The sequence below is a fragment of the Protopterus annectens genome, chromosome 13.part0 (genome assembly GCF_019279795.1).
Source record: "Protopterus annectens isolate FY-2018-M chromosome 13.part0, PAN1.0, whole genome shotgun sequence".
Classification (NCBI taxonomy): Eukaryota; Metazoa; Chordata; order Ceratodontiformes; family Protopteridae; genus Protopterus; species Protopterus annectens.
In genome coordinates, this window is record NC_056747.1 from 326,403,047 (window position 1) to 326,430,355 (window position 27,309).

General features: G+C 39.5%; 1 protein-coding gene across 5 annotated transcripts in view; it reads right to left on the minus strand.

Moving 5' to 3' along the window:
* The window catches only part of LOC122787298 (semaphorin-4D-like), a 2,116,148-nt gene that overhangs the window by 789,279 nt on the left and 1,299,560 nt on the right, over positions 1-27,309 (minus strand). For all 5 annotated transcript variants that reach the window (XM_044053927.1, XM_044053928.1, XM_044053925.1 and 2 more), the window contains one exon: positions 6,186-6,408. In XM_044053927.1, coding sequence (XP_043909862.1) covers positions 6,186-6,408 — 223 coding nt within the window. The remainder of the gene's footprint in view (positions 1-6,185; positions 6,409-27,309) is intronic.

The window sequence follows — 27,309 nt, forward strand, 5'->3', positions numbered from 1 at the left end:
AAGACAGGAGTTTTCTTCTTGGGATCTTAAATTTGTACTGAAGAAACTTACACTTTTTCCTTTTGAACCTGTTTATGAGGCTGATTTGAAGCTCTTGTCTTGGAAAAGTATTCCTCATTGCTCTCTGGCTTCTATAAAAAGCGTATCTAAATTACAAGTTTTTATGGTGTTCAGCCATATCTAATCTTTCACAAGCCTGTAGTAACATGGTGACCAAATTAATTTATGCCTAACGTGGTTTCAGAGTTTACACTGAGCCAGGCTATACATCCCTCTACTTTCTATCCAGAACCAAACAATATGTGAGAAAGAATTTTACACACTCTAGCTGTCCACAGGAAACTAAGATGCTACACTAAGTCAAAAACCTTTAAAAATTATGCTCAACTGTTTATTTCCTAAAATGTAAGAAAAAAAGACAATCAGTGTCTAAACATACAACTTTTAAATGGCTGTTTCATGCAACTATGACAAAACACTTCTAGGCAGGGTCAGGACTTTGGCTTATTCTGCAGCTTTTAAGAAAGGAGTTGACTCGAAATGTATTAAGAGGTAGCAACTTGGTCAACTGTGCATGTGCACACTTTCACTATGCTCTACAAATTAAGACTCTTTCTCTAGGTTCAGAACACGCTTTGCTAGGACTATTCTCCAGAGCTCCAGGAGTCTGATACTTCTTCCTCATCCCTTTATTTATAAACTCTGGCATTCTTCCCAGATAGCTTAGGCTGCCACAATAGTGATCTACTGATGAATATGGTACAGTTATGTGAGCAAACTTACCATAACAGCAGATGTTCAAAGAGATCACTGTTGCAAGTAGGAACACCCTCCCTCCGATCATTTCTTTTATTATGTTTATGCCAAACTGTGGATTGTTTCCCTTTCCCTTGCTCCTAGCACATACTCAGATGGCAGGGCTCTATCCTCCCTTACTCTGAAGCAAGAAAGTTCTGGAGGACTGGTGCCCTAACCACTGGCTTCCAATGTACTCCTGATTCTTCCAGTCAACGTCTGTGCTTTTTTTTTTCTCTCTCAAGCATTTTCCTTTGAAACACTGTTAAAGGTTAAAATGGCAAAGTGAACAAGCTTTATTGTCAAAAGAATTAGGAGCACAGACCCCTTCTGCTTGCTGACCCACTTTGTTGGATTTTTTTTTATTGCCTTCTTAGACTATATTGCAACCAAAATATCTTTCATAGTCCAGGAAAAAATAGTCTGAGGCCAGCTGGATGCAGCAGCTTGAATCTCATACCTGCCTCTCGGCATTCCCTGATTACTGGGATAAATTAGCTTTTTCTCTGAATGGTGCACAGTGGATAATCATATTCCACAAAACAGTCTGCTAACAACAGTTTTAACACTTTTCCTTACTACCACAGTTTTGTCAGTATGAACTATTTCTGATGTTATGACTGCATCTTTACTAATATAAGTCTTGGCTGCTTTATTATGGCCAGGTTTGGAGCATACACTCAATGCATCTTTTCAATTAACAAATCCTTCTGTGAAATACCAGTCCAGTTCCTTATTTGTGTCTTCATAAAATTAAATAAACTCTGTTCCTTCCAGTTTCTCTAGTACAACAAATCACAGGTTTTCTCTGGGCACAATGTCTTCTAACTCTGCTTTTTTTTTTTTTTTTTTTAATAGCTCTTCTTGAGAAGCCTCATACTAAGCAAATATTTTATCTATTTCAACTTCTTTTATTTTGTAGCTTTATCAGTTCATTTGAATAGCAAGTTAAAGTTTTTCTTCTGTTTTTCTAGCCTCTTGTTTAATATATTCCTTCAAGGTTTCTCATTGATTTTAATCCCCTCTGAGTCCATTTATTTTTCCTTTAAATTACTGGAAGACACCTCTTGTAGCAAAGCTGAAGCCTGAACTGCTTTTTGCTGAACTGCAGGATTCTTCCCAGTGTTTTCTCTTCAAAATTTCTGGTTGATTTTCTTTCAGATCTTCCAAATGCCTTCTTTGCTGGCATCCACACAGTGTCCTTATTAGCCAGTAAATGAATTTTACTCAAATTGACAATTTCCCTTTTCCTTTTTTCCCCATTTCTGAGCTAAAATTAAGCTATTGATCAGTATGCAGCCATCATAGAAGTTCCTTTTGTACAGACTTTTCAGCAAGATTGCAGAACTGCGGGGTTTATGAATTTTTTTATTTTCTCCAATGTAGTAAGATCTAGGAGATGGTATATATAAATTATCAAGTGTATGGGGGCCCGAGTGAAAAACATTTTTTTTGTTTTGTTTTCAATGATCTGGACAGAGAAAGGACAAGGAGACATGGTGGTGGAATGACATGATGATTAGTGATCAACAGTATGGTTTCATGCTGGGGAAGAGCACTACAGATGCGATGTTTGCTCTGAGATTGTTGATGGAGAAGTAAAGAGAAGGTCAGAAGAAGTTGCATTGTGTTTTTGTAGACTTCGAGAAAGCATATGACAGGGTGCCTAGAGAGGAATTGTGGTATTGTATGGGGAGGTCGGGAGTGTCAGAGAAGTTATGTAAGAGTGGTACAGGATATGTACGAGGGTAATGTGACAGCGGTGAGGTCTGCGGTGGGAGTGACGGATGCGTTTAAGGTGGAGGTGGGATTACATCATTATTTGCAATGGTGATGGACAGGTTGACAGATGAGATCAGACAAGAGTCCCCGTGGACTATGATGTTTGCAGATGACATTGTGATCTGTAGTGAGAGTAGGGAACAGGTGGAGGAGACCCTGGAGAGGTTGAGATATGCTCTAGAGAGAAGAGGAATGAAGGGCAGCAGGACTAAGACAGTATATATGTGTGTGAATGAGTGGGAGGATAGAGGAATGGTGAAGATGCACGGTGGCGAAGGTGGATGAGATTAAATACTTGGGATCAACAGTTCAGAGTAATGGTGAGTGTGGAAGAGATGTGAAGAAGAGAGTACAGGCAGGATGGAGTGGGTGGAGAAGAGTGTCAGGAGTGATTTGTGACAGACGAGTACCAGTAAGAGTGAAAGGGAAGGTCTACAAGAGGGTAGCAAGACCAGCTATGTTATATGGGTTGGAGACAGTGGCATTGACAAAAAGGCAGGAGTTAGAGCTGGATGTGGCAGAGTTAAAGATGTTAAGATTTGCACTGGATGTGACAAGGGTGGACAGGATTAGGAATACATATATTAGAGGGTCAGCCCAGGTTGGAAGGTTTGGAGACAAAGCCAGTGAGGCAAGATTACATTGGTCTGGACATGTGCTGAGGAGGGGTGCTGAGTATATTGGGGAAAAGATGCTAAGGATGAAGCTACCAGGTAACAGGAAAAGAGGAAGGCCTAAGAAAAGGTTTATGGATGTGGTGAGATAGGACATGCAGGTTGTTGGTGTGACAGAGCAAGATGCAGAAGACAGGAAGAAATGGAAACAGATTATCTACTGTGGCGACCCCTAAAGGGAACAGCCGAAAAAAGATGATGATGATGTTTTGTTTTCAATGATCTGCATTTCAAATACTTAGTTGCTTGATGTTATGAGGTTCAATTTTGTCACATATCCATTGAATCAGTAAAAACTAAAAGGAAAATATAGCAAAGCTAGACTTTCCACTGTGTGATTCCTTAAACCTCTTGTATTAGGGACATGGGATACATGCAAATGATCCTTTAAGGACATCAACTGTTACAGCTATATGGCAATTCTAAATGTCCATGACTTTTTTCTTTTTAAGTCTATTTATGGACAGATTCAGGCCAATAAAGTCAAACTCCACTAGCTGTGGACATGCATGTTTCAGCCTTCTTATGGCATCATCAGCACAGCATAAGTGGAATGTTTGGCTAACCTATATTTTCCTTTTGGTTTTTACTGATTGTTTTTGTTTGTTGGTTGGTTGGGATATTTTGCAGACACCTTAATTGTTATATCAGCTGAGTACGACAATTCTAAAGGTTAGCCAAACATTACACTTATGCTGTGCTGATGATGCCATAAGAAGGCTGAAACATGCATGTCTACAGCTAGTGGGGTTTGGCTTTATTGGCCTGAATTTGTCCATAAATAGACTTTAAAAAAATGGACAGTGGACTTCCCCAGTCATCAAACTGAAATCAATAAATTGCAATACAGCTGAAACACCTGATGTCTGCAAAGGGTCATTTGCATATATCCCATGTCACCTCTAATTCTAGAGGTTTAAGGAATCACACAGTGGAAAGTCTAGCTTTGCTACATTTTCCTTTTGTTTTTTTCTCTGTGACCATTTTACTCATTGTTTTAACATATCCATGGCATGTCACAAATCCATATAGATTATATATATATATATATATATATATATACACACACACACACACACACACACACATGTATGTCTATATTAATATACTACACTGTGCTGTTACAAGCTTTGCTCAATCTTTTCCTACTTCATTCAGTGTATATAGTAAAACCTGCTAATTTAATATGCATTCTGGAAAAGGAGAACTTTTTTTTACCTTGAAACTACTACTATGAAAAACTGCAGCTTACTCTTTGAGCAGTCATCAAAGCTAGAATGAAACTGTTGCAAATATGGTTTGCATCAACTTCTTATTTTTTTTTTAATTTTTTACAAAATCATCTTTCTCCTTTTGATAAGCACTACTCATACTGATGGCAATTCAGCTACAATAATATTATCCGTCTAAAAGAGAGTTGGCATATTGGCATAGTGAGATATGCCCTGTCTACTGACCAGTGTACTGTAGTACCAAACAGAATTAGGTAGCAGTGAGTTGCTAATGTCAATTCTCCTGTCACAGCAGAGACAAGAGATCTAGAATCACACTCCTGCAACAGGGATTCAGCAAAACAAGCTCGGCAAGAGCTGCCTGTATTCCAAGAGAAGACTGAGGGTATGTGGAAGTGAGCACATGCATGGTTGCTCAGTACTGTTAATGTGCTTGTTTGTCAGAAGAAGGAGAGAGGAGAAGCATGTTAGAAAGTCTTATACATCCCCGCAGGATGACCCATACCCCAGCTCTAAACACTCCCTCTGGCTGTATAAAATACCCAAGGTCAGAGCGGAACAAAATGGACCTATTGTGGAGATGGGATTAACAATGACTGGGAAAGATGGGTGGAAAAACAGAATATTAAATTAAATCTGGCAAGAAAGAACATAACATGGAATGGTCAGTTTCCATACTCGCTAACATATCTGGTCTATACAAGCCTCTACATCCCATGTCTTAGATTAGGAAAGACTGATTCATGACAAGGGCATATTACAAAAATAGAAATCTGGATTGCTGGATAAAAGAAATGAGTGTTGTCACAGATCTGGAGAAAAGCATAGCTCTTGTCTCACCAACAGTGACAGCAGAAGAGTATGACTGGCATGGGAATATCTTAGGTATGCTCATTCATATAATTTCTGTTGTGGTTGGAAGAGGGCCATGTCAGCAGCTCTGCATGCCACTGGCCATATAGTTGGCTTTATAGTGGAGAAAAGATAAAAACACATGGCCCTTTTGTATATTTGGGCCTTGGTTTCATCAGCTCAATATGGGCTAAGCCTGTAGTTTATTCCACTAACAAATAGATCAACATCTGCAAATCTCTACTGCACAGGCTTTGTCATCTCCATTGATGTAGAGAGATAAAGCTCTGACTACCAACCAGATGACCTGAGTTTGTTTAGCAGCTCTGGCTTCTACTGAGGATGGCAAATAAAGGAGAGTAGTAAACACATGTCCAGGGCACACAAAGTGCACATATTTCAGCAATGGAGACAGCAGAAGCAGGCACAATGTACTTGTTCTGTGACACAGGGCCATTCACAGGCTATCACATGGAGAAGTGACTGATAATCCCATGCTAAAACCACTGCACACTCTCCAGAAAAACACTCACTGAGCATAAGTGAGGTTTTAAGAATAAAATGGGAAAAATGGCTGCCTTGATGAAAGCTCCCATTCAGTAGGCTCTCACCCCAAAGAAAAGGAATACATGGGCCAATTGGCTGAGAGAAAGCTGATGGTCAGTAGGCAGTTGGGAACAAAAAAAAATACTTACTGCACAAGCTAACCAAAAGATGCAGCAAGTTTATCACCTGTCTATTCTTCCAACTACTAGAAGTAAAACATCTACCACACTACACATACTTTTCCAAGGCTCATCAGATTTCGCATTTTAATGAGCTTCATTAATTTACTTCAATTTTATCATACCTGTTCCCAAAAACATAACATCATGCAGTCTGTGGTCTAAAGCAACAACCCTGTCCACTGCAATCCTGGTGTATTTTGAGCCTCGTTTCAGCAATTTTGGCAGATTATCAATGGCTTTCACAGCACTATCTATCAGTGGATGATCTTTAACCATTTGCAAAGTTTTGTCTGGCAAATCAAGAGAGGTTGTATATCCATGTTCCTTTTCTTTATTCCCGATACACTGTAAAGAAACAAATTAAACAAGGTTTAAGATATGCAGCTTTTCAGTACATCCTCCTCTCCACTAAGAACCTAAACTAAAACTGAGCAGAAGGTATTTTAAGAAAGAAAAAGCGAAAAATTAGCAAAACGTTATTTTTCTGTAAATGAAAATTGCATACTCAGTCTAAGTGTTTATTTGCCAAGAAAATGCATTTAGATTACAGTATCAGAATCTTTTGTTTAAAATGAGTGGTTTCACCTGACAGCAGCTACCACCTTTACATCATGAAAGCTGTCATGCACATTAATGATTTTGGCAAAATTGAAGGAAACTGCAATTTTTAATTCTTGACTGCACAGTTATATTTTTAAGACAGAATGTTTACAAATTCAGTGTGCTAAGGCACATAAGGAATCAAACGAGAATTGAAGAGCAACATTCACCTGAAATGTTTTGGTTCTGATATAGCATTTTTTTTCACTGAAATTTATAAGACTGATAAAGATAATTGCCTGCTTAGAAACGTAGTCTTTGTTTAGTACTCTCTTAATGAAGCCCTGAATGAATTCATACGATCAGCTTTACCTCTGTTTCCCTCAGGAGGATATGGCAACTGTATGCTCCCTTACTGATGTCTTGGATGCTATACATTCTTGGATAAACTTGAATCGATTAAAACTCAACACTTTTTAACACTGTGATCATGGTTGTTTGTGAGAGCCTAAGGGACTCTTTTTTTTTTTTTTGCATTTTTAAGTGTCAACCTTTGTTATAAATTCCCTCATATGGAACATTTAAGTCTTGTTCTGGTGGACTGGTCATTAATTCAAATTACTGAAGTTACTCAGGTGCCCCCCCCTACATTTGACCAGGATTTACAAATAAAATTTTCAACAGCTTTTGACATATTTCCAGCCTGTGTTCCTAAATTATCTGCTAGGATTATGCTAAACTTTCACATTTCCCAATATTACTGGGATTAACCTCACTCTCAACCTATCCCATTTAGCCACTGTGGTTTTTACCCTTGGGTCCTCAGTTGTAATTCCCCTGCTCTCCATCTCTATATTATCGCAACTTTTCTATTTCTTCTTATGTAGATTGCTTCCTTATTTCCCCTGGGTATGCATTTCTAAGATTTTTTATCTTCCCCAAAAGGTCTAGCATTTCCTGAATCTGATGTATTCTGGGTGTTTCCACCTCCTAATAACCTTTTTGCCTACCAATAAGACAAATGCCACCAATGACCTAACATGGACCTGGCGTTGCTCATATAAAATTTTTTTATCTTCCCCAAAAGGTCTAGCATTTCCTGAATCTGATGTATACTGGGTGTTTCCACCTCCTAATAACCTTTTTGCCTACCAATAAGACAAATGCCACCAATGACCTAACATGGACCTGGCATTGCTCATATAAAATTTTAATTCTTATATGCACCATTGATCCCCCAAGATTTGCTAAGTTAGCCTTTTTAGGTCCTGCTGCTATTTGATTAACCCAGTACAACTCCAAAACATATACTGCCAGTTAGCCTCATGTTTCTGGCTACAGCTCCAATAGGCCAGGCTAAGCTAGTATGCAGAAACATTTTATTTCATTGTTGTGGGGTGTGAAAGTACTTATGGCAACACTCCTATTCAACAGCATAATTTGTTTGACTTCATACATATCTTTTGAGTAACACAAATGTCAGTCCATCGGTCAACTGTTATTTGGACTCTCATAATTCTTTGCCACCCATCTATTTGTTTTACCACTGCCTTCCTTTTGAAGTCAGTTAGTGCTACATAAATCCTACTTATGAATCTTATATTGTTAGGTGTGATTGACCTGGCTCCTTTACCTTTCATTTCTTTGTTAAACGCTTTAATATATTCAGTAGCCCTTTATACCTTAACGGGTTGGTAAACCTTGGCTTGTACTACTTAGTTAATATATCCATAAATACTTTCTAGTCTTGATTCAATACTAAAATTGGGCAGTTTGATGCTGGATTAATACTGTCCTTTATTTAAATGCCTTCTTCATGAGTTCAGGATCTTTGTTTCTGTTAAGATCTTATTAAATTATCTAGCCCAGATGCCCAATATTTTCCCTAGTCTCTTTCAATGCCTCTGATGGCAATCTATCTGTACCTGGAGACTTGCTCCACGACTGAACATTCAGTTGTTTTATTTCCTTCCTGGTTAAACATGCTAATTAGTTTAGCTCACCTTGCATTAGTTCCTCCAAATATAAACTGCTCAACTTGGGTTTTCTGGTTTCTAGATCCCTCTTGTGACAAGTCTAACTTCTCATTGTTGTGGTTGTTGTTTTTCTTTCTGCTTTTCCCGGTTAGGGGTCGCCACAGCGGAACTCCGGTCCACTAATGAGTGGCAGTAGATTTTTACGGTGCCAGCTCGACGCCCAACCTTCAACGAAGGCACGCAAATTCACTCATGTCTTTCGAACGCCACTCGACCACGGGGAGGACATGCAGACTCCACACAGAAGGTGCTCCAGCTGAGAATTGAACGGGAGTACCTCTTGCTGTGAGGCGACAACTTCTCATTGTAATTTGTGAAAACTCCTGTTATTTTATCTGCTCCTTATAAACCGTTGCTGAATGAAATTCTTTTATTTTTATTACACTTCTCTGTATGTCTGTCTGTATCAGCCTTTAAGCTAATAATTTATGTTTTTTGGAGTATTTTCAAAGTACATTTGCCTTACTACAACATGCACTGCACTCCCATTAGTCTATCATTTACTGGTTTACCAGTTTTAACAATTCTCCATTTCTTTTTCTGTAGTTTTTAATGTAAACTACCATTCCTGAAGCTCCTGTATTCTTGTCAGCCTTGTAGTTCTCTCCACCCTGGCAGTGTCCCATTTCCTCCTGTCCAGGTCCAGCATCCTTTCCTTAAACCTAACTTTAAATTTTCCCACTTATTTTCAAGATCTAGATCCACTAACTCATCTAGCAATTCAGTTGAATAATGTTCCCAAGTTTTGTCCTCTTCTGCCTGTAAAAATGGTACTGAAAATTGGCAGTGTCTAGGCCTGTTAGACCTCAAGGGATCATTTCCACAAAAACTGTGGCATTGTCTAAAAACAGTCTAAGTTGTGCCTTGGCTTTTGTCACTAAAAACTTGTGATGCTCCATTATACTGATTTAATCCAACCAGAAGCGTATTCCATATTTCCCTGATTAATACATGTATCTCACCTGCTGCCTCCTAGCCTTTGTTGTGTTTATAAGACCATAAATCCTAACATAACTGTCTAGAAATCTGCCTGCAAGGGAAATCCTATTTTTCTTTGGACCTTCTAAGACATACCTCTTGTTAGTTACTACATTCCAGTCCCCAACTATTATCCAACTCCCTTGAAGAAAACTTGGGCTTTCAGCCTTTACCACCTTTAGTTCGGCTATTTTTATGTGAGGGGGAGAACTATTGGCTATATTATTTTTATATGCTAATCAATTGACCCTCATTAACCTGCAGCATCATGCCTCTACTCCAGTATAATCAGGGAGATCCCTTTTTGGGCCAAAATTATTATTCTCCTACTTCTGCTATCCTCCATACAGTCTACAGGAGAGCCCCCTTCAAAACATCTCTAGTAGAATAGTTAATTACTGGGCTAACAGCCCCAGGGGTCTTTTTAAGCCCAGCCATGTTTCCCAAAGTTTTAAATCAAACTCTGTACCTTGTGTCTGTAAGGTAAACACTAACCATTATGTCAACCCCCCTAGGCAACCAGTCTACAGACTATTACACACCAAGCCAATAACCAAATAGTGACCAAAGTTGAGAATCAAATACTGTATCTTGCGTCTGTGAGGTAAACATCACTATAACAACATCTCAGTCACTACAGCTACATCTTATCCAATGTGTTTTGCTAAGCACAATTCTACTTTTTCATACATGTTTTGGCATTGTAAATTGCTTCTTTAATTACATGCAATATATTCTTGCATGGGTAAATATGTATATGTTTCTAGTATATCCCTGAATCTGTAAATATGTTTTGTTCATTTCTTATATGATCCTATTCACCCAGGCAAATGATCAGTTGAGATTGGTGTACTACCCTGGTAAACAAATATAAATAAAATTAATAAAGAAATAAAAACAAGTTAACCATTACACCAATCCCCCCTCTATATTGTATGTATGTGTATATATATATATATATATATATATATATATATATATATATATACACACACACACACATTTCTTGTATATATTCTGTGTAACAGCAGCATCTGTACTTTTTCCCTTACATACATGAACAACCTATACATTTTAATGTGATCTGTGAAACCATTCATATTCCAAATACATCATACACAGGTGTCATTCCCTTGTTTCTTCCCTGTATGTCTTAAAATCTCAGTTTCCCTAAGGGCTTTGTTCAGTCCATATCAAAATCATGCTACTGTTAATTAGCTGTAAACCACATACTTGAGTCGGCTGTACTTTAAATGTTCAACATTTCAATTAAGAACAGCAAAAAAAACTTACAACTATTTACAAAATTACAACTTATTACTAAGGTGTTCTCTATTCCAAAATAACTCCGTTCCTGCAATGTGTCTTATTTAGCATGAGCTATACCTCTGAATTGGTACACAAAGAGACTTAAGAACCAAGTCTCTAAAGCTCTACCCCTCCCCCCTCACTGGCACTAACTGATGCATAGAAATGAGATTTTCAAATTCTTCTCATAACTGACCAACAATTCTTGGACTTCCAGTTATGTTGCCAAATATTTAAGCAGCACTTTCAGCTCTCCACTATTGTTACCAAGCAGGTGAAGTTATTTCACTCAAAGTGATCCATGGCAAAGAAGAAAACAAAGTCCAGCAGAAAAATCATTAAAAGGAAAAAAGAAGGAAATACCTTAACTCATTCCCTCCAGTACAGCTCTTTTGAGTGTGTACCTTTAACTTCCAGTGGGTGTGTCTTGAACCTTTAAAAAATAAGTTAGCACCTTATAATTCTAAGAAATACTCATTGACAGAGTTCAAATAGCAATACAATTGTGTTGTTTCCCTTCATGTATGCTTCAAGATAAAATATTCTGATACCTTGTATATAGCATGGTTTTGGAATTATTAATGCAAATATGAACAAGCAATATTTGATGCCTAGAGGCACAGTAGGAGGTAACTACAGAAAGGAGTAGGAGACTCCTAATGAGCAGGGTGCTCAGGAAGAAGTGTATGTGCAGACCCAACAATCAGATGTTGCAAATACAATATAAATTGGACTTGGTATATTTTACAAAAAAACCTCTGATAAGACAGATGCTTGGAAGGCATGGAGGAACAAAGCCCTGACAACAGCCCAGCTAACTCAGGTTTTATTAACAGTTCAGTCGACTGAAGAGCGTCGGGGGAGGGATGGGTGTGCTTATCATGGGGTGGCGGTTATATGAGCACTCCTCACGGTGATCCTTGGTGTAAGCTGTGGACATTAAGTTGTGGGGACTTTAACCAAAGACTGGGAAATGCTGGTGGGCCTGGCTGAACTGCTGAAGAGATGGGGTAAAAAATGCTGTACACCCCCACTGCAAGCCCACCCTTTGGACACAACCCAAAAGGCTAAAATGGGAGGGAAGAATAATGGGGTAGGCCTAAAGTTACAAAATAAAAAACAGGCTGATGGTGGTGCCGAAGATCCCCAGGAAAAGGAAAGAAAATGAGCACATATCTGGTTGGCTGAGCCTGAAGTGGGTCAGGAAGAAATAAAAGAAAAGCTCATGGAAATTGAAGATCATGAGTGAAGGGAGAACCTAAAATATTTGAATATATCAGATGGAATGGTGGGCAGAGATTGTAGGAGCTTTATAAAACTGTAGTTAAGCACATGGACTGGTATTCTGTCCGACAAGATACTGACAAACAGAGAGCACCAAGTTTATATGGCAGAAGGTCTGTCAGCAAGATTCTCACATCCCATTATCATTAAAATCCAACTTTTCTATCTAAAACGGCAGATTTTAACAGAACTATGGCAGAAAGGCAAGGTATTCTCAATGAATAGCAAGACAGTGTTTGTCAATAAGGATTACTTGTTGGGCATCAGACAAGACAGGAATAGGTTTTCCCAATAATTAGAGCATGTAAATGGTTGAATCCGAGATTCAAATAGATTTACCCAGTGATCTTGATAATATTTTTTCTCTTAGGACTAAAGACATTCCTGGACTCAGAGAAAGCAAGGGAGGTGGTAGAAAAATATGATCTGGACCATACACAAGAGGAAATAAGTGGTCATTCTGGTAGTATGCACCTTGTCTGCATAGTTCATGCTCATCCTGGAGGATCACTGGAGTAATGGTCTACAAAATCTTTTCCTTTCTATCATAAAAAATGCAAAACAGACTAAATAAAACGGAGAGGCATATGAGGCATATAAAGAGAGTGTTAGAGAATTCATAGTTAGCAGATCAAAAGAGGAAGAGTTATATTTATGTCTGCAAGTGACAATCACCAGAGAGGCTAGGTGTGAAATTATAGCATAAAATATTACTTATGAAGCACTTTGCACACTTAAAAATGTTTTTTTTTGTTTGCTATAAAATTTTAGTTCTTAATTTTGATGGTAAGGTACTGATGTTTAATAGACAAGTCATTTTTCAAATACAAGACAATAAGAGCACCAATGAAACCAGTAATCAAAACACCAAAACACGAACTGGCTGAGAAAGTCCTTTACTTCCAATTCGGTAAAATTTAAAATTAAATAACACAGACACAGAACAAACAAGTGAGGTAAGCGCTTTCGTCTGGCCGTTGCAAACTTTTTCAAACAGTCACTGATGTTTAATAGACAAGTCGTTTTTCAAATACAAAGCATTTGCTCTGCTATAAAGACTTTGCTGACCAAATGTTTTATGTTTGATTTATGACTTTTAAGTTTTGCAGCTTAATGTTTTTGACACTTATTGGGATTAGGATTTAGATCTGGTTAAACCTTATACCTAAAATTATGAGACTTTGATACATCACTAAAGCACCCACTAAATTAAAAATGCTATGTATATGATGTGAAAAAAGGAAGGGCAGGGTGACGAAAAATTTAAAGGGACCAATGAAAGAGTTTTGTGTAAGTAAACAAGTATTTTTTTTTTTTAAACATGAAACGTCTTTTTTAAATTATGTATGACACAGGCAATCATACATTTATATAAATGTAAACAAACCATACTGACATAATTGTAGTTGCAAACATTATACATCACTTACAATCTATCCAATCATTGTCATTCAAACATTACATAGCCCATTCAAATTGTGCCTTCTTTTACACCTCATTCCTACTCTGTATGTAGTGTTCCTATAATTCCCATTTTTTCTTATGCAATTTGCCCCTATCTTTTCTAAAGATCTCAATTCCAGTTGTTTTCTCTCTTTTACTATATTCACTATATCTACTAAAGTTGGATAAGACTTTAATATCCATTTTCTAGTAATTGCTTTCTTGCCAGCCACCATAATTAGACTCAGCAAGGCAAAAAACTGTTTGGAGTCTACTTGGGGTATAAAAATACCTATGTAAGCACTTCCAAGCAAAGATCTTAAATCTTCTAGACTTTGCTGCATATTTGGGAGGCATACATATACCTATATTGCTTCTTTATGAATTATCAAATCTCTCTTTCCAGTCCTTTCTAACCTCCCCTGTTTGATTCTTATAGTTATCATGCAATATTTTGTATGCCCTACTAATTATTCCTTTAACAGCATGTTCTGTTCTGGATTCTACTAAAAACTTTACCAGTGCTGGTCTTTAGCTTAGGATCTCCCTGTTTCTTTCTCTTTACCTATAATCTGATATCAATCTTTGCTAGGGAAGGCAAACTATGTCCTACAGTCCAAATAAATTCTTGGCTTCTTCCCATTCCATTACCTTTCCCTCTCTAATTATTTGCTCCCAATGCTTTGATTCTTTTGCCACATTTCTCCAATAAATTCCAGCCCCTTCTTGCCTATTGATTGTATCCTAACTGCAGTCATCCCTATCAGCAGAATCTCCTTTCTTCATTCTCGTGTTGGTTTAGTTCTTAGAATACTTTCTGGTACTTTATGAATATAATATTCTGTATGGTTACTGTTATTCTCCTTAAGGATCTGCATCCAAAATCCCAGTCTCTCCTTGTTTCTTGAGCTTCCTCCCCATTTCATCATTCCTTTCCTCTTTGAATTATAGGTTTCTGCTTGTGCTATGTATAGGAGCCTTAACTGTGCAGCTCTGAAATATTCCTTCAAATTGTATAATCCCAGACTGCCTTGTTCTATTGGAAGAGTCATCTTATCCCACTTTACTCTTGCCAACTTCCCCTTCCAGATAAACTCCTTCAGCTCTTTGACTGATATCCACAACTTCTCCTCTAGTTGATAAAAAATATGCCTGACCTGTGTATAGAACTACAAGGACTAAAACCATTTTAACTCCTTGTACCTAGCTGCTATCCATATCCATATAACAGAGCTTCCAATTTCTCCGCTTTTTATTATCTTTTGTTTAGTCTCTTACCACATATCCTTAGCTGCCACACCAGAATCCTTTTTTAATCCATACTCCTAAGTACTTCATTTTACCATGTTCACATAAATATGGATATTGCTGAATCAATCCATGTGGGAGTACATAATTTACAACTATTGCCTTTGCTGCAGCTTCATTAATTTTGTATTCCATAAATATCTGAAACTGTCTCAAAATGTTCCACAACACTGAAATGTCATTTTCTGGTTTTATCAGGTATAAAATATCACCTGCAAATAAATGCTGATTATTTCTCCCAGAATTCTCTTAAGCTCCATTATAGCAGTTTTTGGTGGAATATAAATACATACCATGGTAATCTCAAAAGCCTATTCACTTAATATTAACACACAAAACTATGTACATCTTCAAATACTGAAGTTTAACCTTACTAATAGGGACAATTGTCCCAAACTGACAGCCACACACACAGACTTGGTGGGGAGGATGGCCCTCTTGTTCTTGAAGGAAGTTAATAGTCCCCAAAAACTGACAGACTAAGACTTCCAAGAAGGCTGCACACTGAGTAAAAGCTTAATTTTAGTTCTCCCAGTTTGAAAATAGAAACTCAAAAAATACAGCCAGTAAACTCGTATTTTTGGGTAAATTTCACTAACTGGCTAGTAAGTATGCTGCTTGAATGCCAGCAAAAAAGAAATTCAGAGAACCCAAAAGAAAATCAATCACAAAAGGCGAGGAAAAAACACTGACTGGGAAGACTTCTGCAGCTGCTCAGCAACAAGCAGAGCAAGCTATATACAAAGAAACAATGGGGGGTGCATGTATGTCTCCCAGATATGCAACAGAGTCTAGAAGACTTAGGATCTTTGCTTGGAAGTGTTTGCACAGGTATTTTTATAGCTCAAGGAAAAGACAAAGAATTTTTCCTTAGGTAGATAGCAAATGTTGGAGGTGTGATGGGGAAGAAAGAGGTAACTGGGAACATATTTTCTGGGAGTATAATGAGACAGCAGACTTTAAAATTTCCCTGCAGACTACTCTATCAGACATACTGGGTTAGCAAATTGGTATGACTAAGGAAATTATTTTCTGAGTTATTATACAGAATTGGAATTGCCTAGATACAGTAAGGCCTTGCTGAGTCTAATTATGATGGCTGCCAAAAAAGCAATTACTAGGAAATGGAAATCAAAGTCTAAACCAACTTTACTAGAAGTAGTGAATACAGTAACATACATAAAACAACAGGAAATGGGATCTGCATTTTTATTTTAGTTATTATTAGAGCAAGATCTGAAATTGTTATTGGATACATATCAAAACTTTCAATTAAATGCACATGGTCCTGTGAAATGTAAGTTCCCTCTAGCCTAGTCCAGACTTGGAAACTACATAGAAATAGTGGGAACAATACATGCAGATGAGGAATTAGGTTTAAAAGAAGGCAGGATTTCAATGAGCTATATAATATTTGACTAACAGTGAGTAGATTATAAGTGATGTATGTTTGCAACTAAAATTATGTCAATACGGTTTGTTTTCATTTATACAAAAGTATGACTGCCATATCACAAATTATAATTTAATAAAGATGTTTCTTGTTTAATAATAATAAAAAACTGACAGGCCTAAAAAGGGCCATAAAGATGATAGAGTGGAATACTAAGGATAAGGAATAAATTATATATTGTTACTATTATACAAGAAGTTCAGAATATCCATACAGAAGATATTCAGGAAGATTAAGAGAGAAATTAGAGGAAAGCAAAATATTTGCATAAGAAAAACTCTCAAAAGATTCAAATGCAAATCTGCATTCATTAAAGGAGTACCGCACCCACAGACTCAAAAAACATGTTTAAAACATCATGGCATGATGTGTCCTACACTTTAACAGCACTCTGGGATTATTTACAGGATTTTAAATATTTGTATATGTAATTCCAGACTCTGACCACATGGAGGCTGGCATATTGACGTGGTTTGGATAAATCAGGTTGCCATCCAGTATCCCAGAAATCATTGCTTGGCTCAAAAATGTTACATCATGCAGGCCTCCGTTTGCCTAAAGTTCCTGTCATTTCATAGATGTTGCATGCGTACAAAGTACTGAGTAAAATAGAACAGTGTAAGTAACATTCCCTGCTGCTGGATGACTACTTAAAACAGAAACAGTGCAAATGTCACAGAACACACTCAAAGTGCTGCTTACTGCTGCCTTTTTTTCTAATTTAGTTTAAATGGCACTAATTTGTGAGATAATTAATTCCAGTCCATTTACTTCTCCCCTGCCCCATAACACTTATCTTCCCTATCTGTCAAAGTCCTGAGGGTAATTTGACCTGGTAATTCCATTTATTGGCAGATCTCAGCAGGGTACTTGACTCATATAATTTAGTCTTTGTTCTAGCATTTCCTTTGTTAGAGGGGACATTTTTTTGCTGCACTATAGCCATGGCCTTACTTGACTGCAATCACATCCAGTAAGGTCTTGCACCAAGGAGCTAAAGAATAAAACATTTATACTATTAACCAGTTTAGATCTTTATTAATTTAAGTGTTAAGGTATCACTTCATGCTTCCACCTTGTTAAAAATTGAGATTTACATGTGCAAAGTGTGTTGGTATGCAGTGTTTGCCTTCATATGTTTTTACGCCACTGGCTGGTTTGCAAAAAAAAACCTTTTGCAGTGTCCCTGGATTTGTCTTTGTACATACAAACCACATTGCTATATTTTCCCCTTCCTTTTTCTTGTGTCCAGAAGTCACTTATAACAAAGTAAATTTTTTATTGATTTTTTTTTTTTTAAATAAAGGACATCAAGGTTAACTTACCTTGAATCAGATAATGGATGCCACTGCAAAGAATCACTGTTGAAATATTTGTGCATGGACAAAATCCCTTACTAAATCTATTTGCCAGCCTCCAGTTCAATTGGTGCTATGGCTTTAATATACTGGTGTGTTTGCTCATGCCTTCCAAATATCTCCACCATTACATACCAGTTTTGCAGTGTAGTAACCACCCAACATGCCCATACACCTTTAGCCATCAATATGCAGCTACTCCTGTTCATGTGAGTATGTGAATTCATTTTCAGACTTAAGGTGTGGAAGCTGCACTGAATAATTCTAGGTGCTTATTCAGGTTTCATATGGTGCTTGCTTAGAGCTACTCATGTTAAGCCACTATGAATATGTTGCAATGCCACCTCTGATACTAGGGTAATGTTTTAATCTATCTATTCCCACACTGCACAGTAGCAGTATCTGGTGCAAATACAACAGAGAAGTATGCAAGCGATACACCACCTAAGCATCATTTGCCGTGCAGAATGTACAAGTATGCATACCAAATTTCTGTGTTTCCAAACATCGGTGTTACTACACTACTACTGAATAAAATGAACAGCACTCAAGCTGGGGGAAGGACAAGGGAGCCATGACATCACAGAATGGGTGGGTCTTATTATTTTAGTTAGAATCAGATGGCTGTGGTGATGTCACTTTGGGGGAGGGAACTGATTAAAAAAAAAGTACCTGCATTGCCTGGCCTCGATGATGTCAGCAATTAGGCGACTCCAGCAAGCTTTATTCAAACGTGAGAGAATCATTTTGTAAGTGAAACCATCACAGTATGAGAAGGTAGGCTTCTGTTACAGAAGTAAGGGGAATTATAAAAATTGTAAATGCTTTATTGTTGTTGCTTTACAGAGGACAATGTAAATAGGGAGGAAAAAGGCCGTGAAGTTGAGGAATACATTAGAGAAACCTGTTGTACTCCTTTAATACAACAGCTATATTACATAAACAAAGAAAATTTGGGCAACCTGGAAAAAGAAGCAGAAGAGGAAGTGTGAAAAATATAAAGACCAAAACCCAGATATTTCTGAAAGGTATAAAAAAGAAACATGGACATGGGAAAGAAAAAGAGATCTGATATGGTGCAATACTTATGCAAAGGAGAAAACCAAACTAATCAATACGAAAAGCAGTTCCAAAGATATTTGAAGAGAAATACAGGCAGTGCCATCCAGATATGGAAAATTTCACAATGCAAAAAATAAGGACACAAAAGCGGAACGAAGAATAGAGAATTAGTAGGGTAGAAGTTAAACAGAAAAGTTCAATGCAGGCAATGTCACAGCATGATGGAATAATATATCCCCAAATCAAGGAGAAACAGTTGGTGCAGAAGGCATCTGAAGAAGAAATATGGAGATGGGAAAGAAAAAGATTTGATATGGTGCAATATTTATGCAAAAGAGAAAACAAAACTAATCAATATAAAAAAGCAGCAACAAATATATTTGAAGAGAAATGTAGGAAAAAGTATCCATTTATGGAAAATGTCACAATTCAAAAACATAAGAAAACAAAGTGGGGAAGCAGAAAAGATGATTAGTAATGGAGAAGTTAAAGAAACAGAAAATTAAAGTTACATACCTACCATAATATTAGATCTGTGTTGTCGTATTCCTGAACAGATGGGTCTCGGATCTCACTTTGGATCTGGCTTCAGCCACTTCAAAGCTTTGGATCGCTTTGGGTCCTCCCCTACCCATAATTCCCATGTGCAGAAAGCGCTACTTCAGATAAAGTTTGCCCGCCCAAAAAACACTTGAAAAATTTTTAAGAGTACATAATGGAAACACAGTAATGTATTGTAAATGGAAAAGGAGAGTATCTGCAACAAGAAGAAGTGAAAAGACATGCTTAACCTTCATGAGCCAAGGCAAGGTCACCTAGATCCATCTCAGAATATTTACATGATAGAAAAATAAGAAGTTAGGGTACTCACCATAACATTTCCATGTGAGTTGTTCAGATTCTTTACTGATGGGTTCAGGAGCTGATCCATTGGCTCCAGTACGGCTGTATGCAAAGCTCGAGGCCAAGCCCCTATCCAATAATGCACTGTGAATTACCTCAGATATTGCTTGCTGCATGTACTATAACCATATAAATGAGCTATCCTCCTATAGAGAGGAAGAAGAATTGAGCAACCAGGATGAGACCAACCTCTAGGTCAACTATCAGCCAGGAGGGGGAAGGAGGGAGGGATGTAAGAATGAAGGCGAGATGAACAACTCACATGGAACGTTATGGTGAGTACATAACTTCTTAATGAGAAGTTGTTCAATCTTGCCATTTATTCTTTAATGATGAGTAGCGTCCCTAGCACCATCAATCTTGGGTGGCTCACGGGAGTACATTCTTCAGAACCGCAGACCTAAAAGAAGCCCTGTCCCTGGAGGCCTTATCAACTTTGCAATGCATGATAAAGGTATGAGGTTTAGACCAAGTGGCTGCTGCACAAATGTTATCAAGGGGCAATTTGGCTTGGAACGCAGAGGATGTACAAACTGTTCTGGTTGAGTGAGCTTTAATCTTATGTTGCAAAGGCATATTAGCCACTGAGTAAACAAAGGTGATACAATCAAATAACCATTTAGACAGAGTTGTTTTAGCCACTGGTCTAACTTTTCTGGCTTTAGAGAATGAAATGAATAGTTGGTCTGATTTCCTGAAATCTTTTGTTCTATCCAAATAAAATCTGAGCTGTCTGTGAACATCAAGTTTGTGCAGCATATACTCCAACTTATTGGAATGATTAGGGAAGAAAACTGGTAACTCAATGACTTGGTTAATATTAGTTTCTGAACAATCTCTGGGAAAAAAAAGGCGTTTGTCCTAAGAGATACTCTGTTAGCATGAAAAATCAAATCAGGAGGGCTGATATATAAGGCTTGAAGTTCTGACACTCTGCGGGCAGAAGTAATAGCTACCAGAAAAATGGTTTTCCACGACAAATATTTGAGGTCACAAGATGATGCTGGTTCAAACGGGGGAAGGATTATATGAGCCAGCATAAAATTTTGATTCCATGGAGAATGGGGCGTTTTCACTGGAGGTCTCATACGAAATGTTCCCTTGAGAAAGGCCTTGGATAACTTGTGGGACATAATATTTAGCCCATCAATCCCGAGATGAAAGTTAGATATAGCAGCCAACTGAACCCGAACTGTTGTGGCGGCCGCTCCTTTATTAAAAATCATAGTCAAGAATTCTAGTATGGATGTCAGGGGGACTTGGTAAGGACCAATGTTCTGCTTAGAAGCCCATATGGAAAATCTCTTCCACTTACTAAGATATAATCTTCTAGTGGATGGCTTGTGAGAAGACACAGGGATCTGTTTTGTCTCATTGGAGAAGTTATGAAGCCTGGCTATGAGGGGAACTGGAGCAGTCAAGCTTCAGTGACTGTACAGAAAGATGGAGGTACCCGACGGATATGTCAGAAGGTCTCGAACTGGGTCCAGAATCCAGGGATCCTCCAAGAGATGATATTGAAGGAATGGGAACCAAATCTGCCGAGGCCAATGAGGGGCTATAAGAATGATGGTCCTTCCCAGGGATTTTGCTTTCTGTAGAACTCTGGGTATCAATGGGATTGGTGGAAAAGCATAGAGGAGACCCTGGGGCCAATCGTGTACGAGTGCGTCTCTCGGGGCTTCTCCCGGAGGAGGAATCAGAGCAAAGTAGCTTCTGCATTTCGTGTTGATGTGGCTGGCAAAAAGATCGCATGAAGCCTGACCCCATTTGTGGAAAATCCTGTCCGCAATCTCTTTCTTGAGGGACCACTCGTGAGGCAACAAGCAAGATTGCCCTGCTCAGTTTTTTCTGCTATCACGTTGGATCTCCTCAGGATGTGCGTTGCCAACAAAAAGCGCTGGGAATAAACAGCCCACTGCCAAACCCTGCAGGCTTCTTGGCAAAGGGGGTAATACTTGGTTCCCCCCACTTGTTCAAGTACCAGACTAATGACATATTGTCTGTTCGAATTGCAATTGTTCCTAGGGGAAGAGAGTCCTGGAAGTACTGCATTGCCAAAAGTACTGCTGTCATCTCCAGAACATTGATATGCAAATGTGACTCGATCTGCCCATGTGCCTTGGGCAGTCTTTCCCTGAAAATGACCCCCCCCCACGCTATCATGGAAGCGTCCATGGTCACAGTAGCTACTGGAGGGTGTAAAACATAGGGGAGTCCTATGGTAACGTGAAGAGACGTCAACCACCACTGGAGATCTTTCTTGCATGAGCTCGTAATCAAAATCGTATGATGCATTGGAAGTAAGACCACTGAGTGAACAACAGCCATTGAAGAATCCGCATATGCATTCTTGCTAATGGTATGGCTAGGATTGTTGCAGCCATCAAATCCAATACTTTCAGAACTTCTGAAACTTGTGCTCTATCTTTCGATACCAATGTGCTGACATGCTGACGACGAAGGAAGATTCTTTCGATTGGCAGTCTTAGAGTGGTGGTTGAAGTGTCTAGCTCTGCCCCGATAAAAATGATATGCTGCGATGGGGACAAAGCAGACTTTTCTGAGTTGACTGTAATGCCTAAATGATTGCAGAGTGCCAGTGTATTCCCTTGCCAGAATCAGTTGATGCCTGGTGGTGGTGGTAAGGAGTCAATCATCTAGGTACGGAAACACCTGGAATCCTTGATGCCTCAGGTGAGCTGTGTCCATTGCCATGCATTTGGTGAACACACTGGGGGCTGTAGTGAGACCAAAGGGCAGGGCTCGAAATTGATAATGATTGGCTCCCAGCTGGAAACGCAGGTGATCTCTGAATGGCCTGGCCATTTTTATGTGGTAGTACGCATCCTTGAGATCTATCGACCACATCCAATTGTCTTTCCCTAAGAAGAGAAGTATAGACTGGAGCATGACCATCCAGAACTTCTCTTTCTTCACATATTGTTCAAGTCTGCTGAGGTCCAAAATGGGTCTCCAGTACCCTGTTTTCTTTGGAACCAAAAAGAATCCTATGTAAGCTCCGGATCCTGTTTGGTCTGATGGGACTGGCTGGATGACTCTCTTTTCTAGCAACTTGTGGACCTCTACGGTTGCTTGTTCCCTGTAACTGGGTGGAATGTCTGGGATTCTCCTTATGGATGGGGGGGGGTGAATGGTATGAAGTACCCTCTGGAAATGATACTTTGTACCCAGCTGCCTTTTGTTATTTCTTGCCAGGTGTCTGGATACAAAGATAAGCGACTCCCAACTGCCTCCAGAGCAGGACAGTCAGGCCTCCTTTCAAGAGCGCTGGTAGGATTGACCAGAGAAGTGATCTCTGTCACCCTGATGTTGCGGACCCCCTCTGACGCAAGGGCGGCGTCTTCCACTATTACTCCCTCATCTGCCCCTAGAGGGGGGTTCACCACGTGTGTCCTGAAAGGCTCCTTGGTCTTTCCGGAACCACATTTTTCCTCCCCTTTGGGATTAGGCAGAGTAGGGGTAGAAAAACAGACTCCGACGGCAGACAGAGTCTTTCCCTCCTGTTCTCACTTGGTGAAAGTTTCCTTCACTTTAGGCCCAAAAAGAGATGAGCCATCAAAAGGGGTGTTTAAGAAGAAAGACTTAAAGGGCTCCGCGAAGGAACACAAGCGCATCCAGGAATGTCTTCTGACAGCGATTCATGTACCTGCTGCCCTACTTGTTCCATCAGATGCATATGATATGAGACACATGGATGAGCTGACAATAGAATTTAAGGTAGCAAGCTGGGTAGCAATTTTGTCAGAGGCCCCTACAGCTACAGTACCCTAATGAGTATCTCACAACTCCTTAAGGAAATCTCTCTGCAACCTGGTGAAATGGGTTAAGTAGTTCAGTGAGCAGAGAGTAAAAGTCGCTGAACTAAACATGCGTTTCCTATATCTATTCATGATCCTAGACTCTCTATTAGGAGGATGAATAGACAAGGAAGTCTCAGACATTTCCTTTTCGGTGGCATCAACAGGGACTCCTTTGTACAAGAAGTTTTTATCTGGTGGAGCTGAAATAAACTTATTAGACCTCCTAGGAACAGGCTCCATGGACTCCGGTGACTCCCACGCCCTCTGAGAGACCAACTGCATGAGCTCATCGAAGGGCAGAGACACCCAAGAGGTGGAGGGTTGAGACCCGAAAGCCTTCATGAGAACTGACTCATCCTTAGTAGGGCTTTTGGACTGCCAAACACCTCACCCCTCTGCCTAAGGATCTCGAGTATCTCAGCAAAGGAGATATCCTCAGAGGGGGACCGCAGGGACCCTTCTGACTCATCCAAGTCAGTGTCAGATGTTAAAGACTCCTGTGGGGAGTCCATGTGTCTCCTCTTGCGCAATCTCTTCCTGGGAACCTCCTCAGTGGGAGCCTCTGGGGAGGTCTCGGAAGAACAGGAAGCACCCTCTGGGGCTACCTGAGGCTTTGAGTCTCTACGCCTAGCCTGGACGATGAAAGCAGAAGCAGACACAGGTGCTTTGGGGGATGAGGAAGCAAGGCCTAAAGTCAAGGATGTCTTGGGGGACAAGACTCTCCTCATGGCCTCGAAGGCACAACGGCTCCGATGTGAAGGAGTCAACGGACACGAAGGAACCGCCAAACCCTCCCGCACCGAGGTGATGGGCTCCGAGCCGGAGGTAGGAGCTGAGCTCATCCAAGCCGAAGCCCCGAGAGGAAGAGTCGGCACCGACTATCCTCCCCGGATCTGACTGGAGAGTGTCGGGTCCTAGAGTCCCCGGTCGGTACAGAGGACGTCAGAGTGGATGAAGCCGAGGACACTGGAGCAGGTCTCAGCTCCAAAGGCTCTCCAAAGGCTCCACGATCAACAGGTCTGCTTCCTCTGGCTCTGAAGGTCCGGTACGGCTCGGAGGAGTAGTCAAGGCAGGAGTAGTGGTCTTCGGTTCCAAAGCCGCTTGGGACAGAGCAAACAGTTTAGCAAGGCCTGGTGCCTGTAAAAGCTTCTGCACCAATCGATCCATATCCAAATCCAACATGCTGACAGAAGACCTAGAAGAATGCACTGATGGTGCCTACTGAAGCAATGGAGATAGAGGCCTTTTGGATACCATCTCCAAGGCTATGGGCCAGCTCCAAAAAGAAGAGACACAGTTAGCTCCAAGGTCTGTGGAGCCGATGTCACAAAATCCTCCAACTTTTTAGATTTCTTAGACTGCTAAGAGTCTTTAGATTCCACAGAAGATCTAGAGGACTTTGAAGACTTGCTGGCCACATCCTGGTCACTCAAAGCCTCTTGAAAAGGATGCTTTAACAAGCCCCTGTTCACCAATTTCCTTTTACTCCCTAGTAACACTCTCGAAGAAAAAGAATGGCAAATGGCACAAGACTCCTGTAAGTGGACAGCTCCTAAGCAACAAACACAAGTTACATGTCCATCCATAACAGACATTTTTTGACCGCAGTCTGGACACTTTTTAAAATCAGACTTTGGGTGTTTATCTTTGTCATCTGCCATTATGCTACTAAAGAAAAACACAGAGAAGATAATCAGCAATACCCTAGGCTGTAACAACACACACACACGCAAAGAAGCCTAAGAAAAATGTAACTATTTACTAACCTAAGGCCAAAATACAACACACGAGGCCAATATATGAAATATTACTAATCACACACAGGAAAGAGGAGCTTTTAAGAAGCTATAAATATAACTACCTATCAAACTATTTAAGAGAGTTTAGCAACAACTTTATAGAAATAACTGCTAGTATACAAGTTTTGAAAATAAAACTGGCCCAAGTTTGCACTGGAACCTCCGATCAGATGCCGCAGCAAACAAGATCTGAGGTAATTCACAGTGCATCATGGGATAGGGGCTTGGCCTCAAGGTACTGGAAGACATCGAGCTTTGCATACAGCTGTACTGGAGACGATGGATCGGCTCCGAACCCATCGTTAAAGAATGAATGGCGAGATTGAACAACTTCACATCATTACTTACAAAAGATAAGGAGGCACATGGAGGGTGGGTATTTGAGGAATGGATGGAATAAAACAACACAGATCTAACGTTATGGTAAGTACATAACCTTCGTATCTGATGTTTTCTTTTCACTCCAGTCCTCAACAGCTGGGACAGAGTCCCCAGCGATTTTTATACTTGGGAGGCCTCATGGAAGGATATTCCTGAGTACAGCTGAACCAAAGGAAGCTTAGAATCTGGACTGAATATCCAACTTATAACGTGAAATGAAGATAAGGACTTTTGACCAGGTAGATGCAGGACATATTTCATCAATTGGGACAGGAGAAGGCGGATGTAAATGAAACCAGTGAAATCACATATCTTGTATCATGAGCCTTAAGAGGTCAAAGACAGTGATAATCCCTTCTCTTGTAAATGAAAGAAATGCACTGAGCCAATGAGGTAGTGTGACTTTAGCTACTGCTTTTCCCAAATTGTCTTTAGAAAAGGAGACTAATAACGGATAAGATTTTCAGAAACATTTTGTCCGATGCAAAGAAAAATGCAACTGGCAGTGAGCATATAACACATGTAAGGTATAGTCTCCCTTGCTTTGAGAAATTTGGGAAATAAGCTAGCAAATGTATGGACTGGTTAATGGAAGATTCGGAAGTTATCTTAGGGAGAAAAGATGAATTGATTATTAAGAACATTTTATTTGTTAAAAATTAGATACGGAGGTTTTGAGAAAAGGACATGTAATTCAGAAATTCTCCTGGCAGAAGGGATAGCCACCAAAAATAAAGCCTTCATGACAGAAATTTCATATCAGCAAGGTTTAACAGTAGCAATGTCCCAAGGAGAAACTGCATCTCTAGGTAGGGAAGTGAAGAAGAAAACTAACCCAGAGAAATGCTTTGGATAAACTAAAAGAAGCTATGGGTGTATATGTTCTTCCCCACATTTATTTATTTACATTTGTTTACTGGGAAATTCCGACAGGACGCAGGTCCTTTTACAGCAGATATCCGAGGAGAAAAGCTCCACATAGGACTATACATATCACCAAGGCGACACTGATATATAGACTGTATTCTATATAGTATATATCATGGACAGAAGTAAGTAAAAAAAAAAAAAAGAAAAGAAAGAGAGAGATAGCTGGGTACACAAGACCCAGGATAAAAAAGTATCCAAGCCTGGTAGGCGCACTGGTGTCAGGACTGGAAAAAATGACGGTGTCCTCAAAACATGAAACCATTCCTACAATAGGCTAGGCCACGCCCAGGAGGAGAATAGCTCCCCAGTTGTAGAAGGAAGTAGCAGTCCATAAAAATCACAATAACTGACAGGCCGAAAAACAGCCATAAAGATGAGAGTGAGCTACTGAGGATAAGAAAGAAATTACTGCTACTATTATGCAAGAAGCCCAGAATTTCCACACAGAAGATATACAAAAGATTAAGAGAGAAATTAGAGGAAAGAAAAATACTTCCACAAGAAAAGCTGTCAGAAGCTTCAAATAAAAATTTGTGTTCATTACAACAGATTTACCAAAAACATTATATAGACTAAGAAACCTTGAGCTGTTTGAAAAAAGAAGGGACAGAGGCAGACCTCCCAACCGTTCCGAATTAC